The sequence below is a fragment of the Wyeomyia smithii genome, chromosome 3, assembly GCF_029784165.1.
Source record: "Wyeomyia smithii strain HCP4-BCI-WySm-NY-G18 chromosome 3, ASM2978416v1, whole genome shotgun sequence".
NCBI classification, from domain to species: Eukaryota; Metazoa; Arthropoda; class Insecta; order Diptera; family Culicidae; genus Wyeomyia; species Wyeomyia smithii.
Genome location: NC_073696.1, coordinates 119907424 through 119911401, shown reverse-complemented (window position 1 = coordinate 119911401; position 3978 = coordinate 119907424). Strand labels below are relative to the sequence as shown.

Genomic DNA, 3978 nt, shown 5'->3' with positions numbered 1-3978 from the left:
GCTTTCCAGCAGTTGTAGACATTTTTCAAAAAACGGGCATCTCTGATTGTAAAGAATAAGGTATAATAAGGCATTTCAATTATTTGAAAAAAGGTATTTTTTTCGCTCTTACATGCTTCCATTTCTGTGCGTCCTACCTGTTTTCAATACTAATTTATTCAAAAACACATAACTCGAAAACTTTTCAACTGCTATTCTACTTTTGGTATAGAGTGAAAAGATTCCAACATGCAACGCATCAAGCTGTGATATTATTTACTGGCTAAAACACATTCTGACTGTTATTGACTCGACTAGTAACAATCTAGGTTCTTTATTCCTTTCCATAATGCATCATTTTCAAAATGAAATACCTGACTATTGCTACGATATTGTTTGCCGTGTCCCTGCTGCTCAATGCCCACGATCGAGTTTACGCTGAGCGATGTTATGCTTCGTGGGCGCAGCCGGGGTCAGCAATGCGCGCTAATATATAGTAGCTCCTTTGTCTGTCTCTCTCTAACCTTAAGCGATCATATTTTGGGGTATGAATTTCTTGACAATACACAACAAGTATTACTAATTTTCAGCATTTTTCGGCAATTAAAAGTTATAATTATTATCATTAATCTTATCAACTAAACAGATGTGTGTAATTGTTTTGTTGGGTGCGTTTAATCATTGGTTTACTCCTTTTTGTTCCGTTAGTACAGGAGGATCACACTTTGACGTAGTTGAGGTGTTGGGTTTCTGTTCTTGTTTTGTAAGTGTATGATACGCAGTGTCTATGTGTAACAACAGATCAGTGGCATCAAGCCCTGAGAGAAGTGTTTTTGTTAATGTAGCTGGACAGGGGTAGTAGGCTATTTAGTCCTTGGTCTGCATAAACTTGATCAGATCGACGACACGGTTAGAGTAACCATATTCGTTGTCGTACCACGAAATAAGTTTGACGAAAGTGTCACTTAGTTGAATTCCAGCCTTAGCGTCGAAAATCGAAGAATGGGTATCACCAACGAAGTCGGTGGAAACGACTTCCTCTTCGGTGTAGTCCAAGATTCCCTTTAGAGGTCCTTGTGCGGCTTCCTTAACCTTTTGCTTAATCTGATCGTACGAAGCAGGCTTCTGCAGGCGACAAGTCAAATCGACGACCGACACATTCGGGGTTGGGACACGGAAAGCCATACCAGTCAGCTTACCGTTCAAGGCTGGGATGACCTTACCGACGGCCTTGGCAGCACCAGTGGCTGCTGGAATAATGTTCTGGGCAGCACCACGACCATCACGCCACAGCTTGCCAGATGGACCATCGACGGTCTTTTGGGTGGCGGTGGTAGCGTGAACAGTAGTCATCAGACCCTCCAGAATACCGAAGTTATCGTTGATGACCTTGGCAAGTGGAGCCAAGCAGTTGGTGGTACAGGAAGCGTTCGATACGACCTTCATCGATGTTTCGTAAGCTTCTAGGTTAACACCAACAACGAACATCGGTGCATCGGCTGATGGAGCCGAGATGATAACCTTCTTGGCACCACCCTCCAAGTGAGCCGATGCCTTGTCAATTGTGGTAAATACACCAGTTGACTCAACGATGTACTCAGCACCAGCCTTGCCCCATGGGATAGCTTTCGGGTCACGTTCCTGGAAGACCTGGATCTTCTGGCCATTCACAACCAACATACCGTCCTGGGCGGATACGTCTCCCTTGAAACGACCGTGAGTCGAATCGTACTTGAACAGGTACACCATGTAGTCAACTCCGATGAAAGGATCGTTGACGGCCACTACCTGAGCGCCTTTGGCAATTGCAGCACGCAAAACCAGACGACCGATGCGGCCAAATCCGTTGATTCCGATCTTCGACATGTTGATAAGATTTTTAGTACTATGTATATAACAGAAAAAAAATGGCATTAGCATTTAATTGAATTATCTGTGACAACAAAACGAATATAGACAAATTTTACTTGTTTCGTAAATCAAAAATATCAAACGGAAGATCATATTTTTCCGATTTTTATAGTAGGTATTGAGTTTTAGTTTTTATTAACCCAGCCCCATCTAATTTAGCAGGATTCTTCGTATTCCCCTTTAGGTAAATGTATGAATGAAAAACAGGAGAGCGCGCACACCATCATGACGAAAGCTATGATGATGATACATCCACATTGCGACTAAGGTCAATTAGAGGTCGAATGGAGAAAAAAGCGATACTTTTGTTTCGCAGATTTTTTTTTTCGAGAAATCAATGTTTTCTTTTACATTTCCACTCTTTTAACCTTAAATGACAGGGAATTGTCTTAATTCTTTTTTTCTTTAAAATTTTTTAAATCCGTTCAAATTTGAAGAATTTTCAATTACTTTTTACTAAAATTAAGCTCTTAGTTTCAGAAAAAACGGTTAATCATCGTATAAAAGAAAGATGGAACGTTTCAAAGGCTTCTTCGATTTTTAGTCGGGTGCTGGGAAAAAAAACTACCGCCATCTTCAATTTTCCACAAGTGCCGGTAAAACCTCCAGCAGAAAGTATTGCACCTCACTCACATTCGTTGCACGCAAATTAATCACCAGAGCGTCACCGGTTCTGATTAAACTTGAACTAAATTTCGATTGCACAACATAGGACTCAGTTTTAAATTCAACTTATCAAATCACTGTTCTATTACTTAATCAACTTTGCACAGATCGATTCAGTACTTACCGTTTGCAACTAACGTGTTTTCCCGTCGGCTTCCAAGAGCTGAGTGTCGAATCAAGGGCAACCGATTCTATGTTAAATGCACTAATCGGATGATGTTCGCCCCATGTCACGGTGTGCGTTTTGTACTAGCCGGTCGTGTCATCGATCGTGGAAGAAATTCGCGCAGGGGAAACGATGTTCCATTCTGTAACCCACACTGCTGCAGATTATCACGATAGAAACCGTTATCATTTTGAATGGAAACTACTAAAAACGTGGATGCTAAACAAATAAACAAAAAATAAATTTTCATTTCGTTTTCTCGCTATTTCGATTTACCATCGAAAGGTCAAATTATAGCAGGAACTAACATAATGGTCATCGAGTGTGTATGTGCGTATGTGTAGGAACTAAAATAACAGTAGAGACGAACTGGTCGATGCGGCTTTACGTGTGGATGCTGGCAAGTGGGTGGCGGGTGGTCTAAAAGATTGCGGAAACTAGGAAACAAACACAGTCAAAGTCAAGGGGAAGCGAAAGCATTTGGCCTGAAAGCTTCAAATGTGTGTCGATTGGAGAATGCGGAGAGCTTTACTTTGTACGAATGAAATGAAATGGGCAGTATTGTAGATGAAGGTTTTTAGATTACATACCTAAAGTTATTAAATTAAACATGAATAAATTTTATAGTAAAAAGTGCATATTGGTTAATCATATTATTACGTATTTTGTCAAATTATTTTAAAGAAACCCATATTTTAATTTACGCTCCCTTAGAAAGTAAGCTGAATAAATACATTATGATCATATTGCGCAACAAACCCCAAAATACAGTACTACAGGTGATTATTTTTTGTTACACCAGTGCATGTTCTTAAATTACTAATGTTTATGCAACTAAATTGGTACTATTTTGAAATCTTTTACTATACAAAAATGTTATCTCTGTGAATGTTGTTGCATCGAAAATTTTGATGAATGCAATTCTAAATGGACTATCTGTTTTTCTTCCTTAAGAAGTTTCTCCAAATCGAAGTGCTTTATTTCAGATTGCTGTATAATTATTGCTATAGTGTCAACGCATACTAAAGCGTTATAGTTCTTCTTATCCAAAATTAGAGCTGAAGTAGCCCGTACTGGCCGTCCACATTCCATTTAGACAGAAAATTGAAATTTTAGACCCCCTATCCCCCTCTGTGGACAACCGTGGATATTGACCCCCCCCCCTTTTTTTTTGTCCACTTGGAATTTTCATACAAAGAAAAAATTTAAAAACGATTGGTTCTGCAGGTTATTAGTGATTAGGCATAAAAAATGTC

At 39.5% G+C, this 3978-nt stretch overlaps 1 protein-coding gene across 2 annotated transcripts; it reads right to left on the bottom strand.

Moving 5' to 3' along the window:
• Window positions 1-272: 272 nt before the first annotated feature.
• On the bottom strand, window positions 273-2838 carry LOC129732653 (glyceraldehyde-3-phosphate dehydrogenase 2). 2 transcript variants are annotated; one of them, XM_055693709.1, is made up of 2 exons: window positions 2681-2838; window positions 273-1864 (listed from the first exon to the last, which is right to left on the bottom strand). In XM_055693709.1, the coding sequence occupies exon 2, from the start codon at window positions 1843-1845 to the stop codon at window positions 847-849; it is 999 nt and encodes a 332-aa protein (XP_055549684.1). In that variant the 5' UTR covers window positions 1846-1864; window positions 2681-2838; the 3' UTR covers window positions 273-846. The 2 variants fall into 2 exon arrangements, with proteins under 2 accessions (XP_055549684.1, XP_055549685.1); XM_055693710.1 differs by lacking the exon at window positions 2681-2838 and adding an exon at window positions 2524-2547.
• Window positions 2839-3978: the final 1140 nt, after the last annotated feature.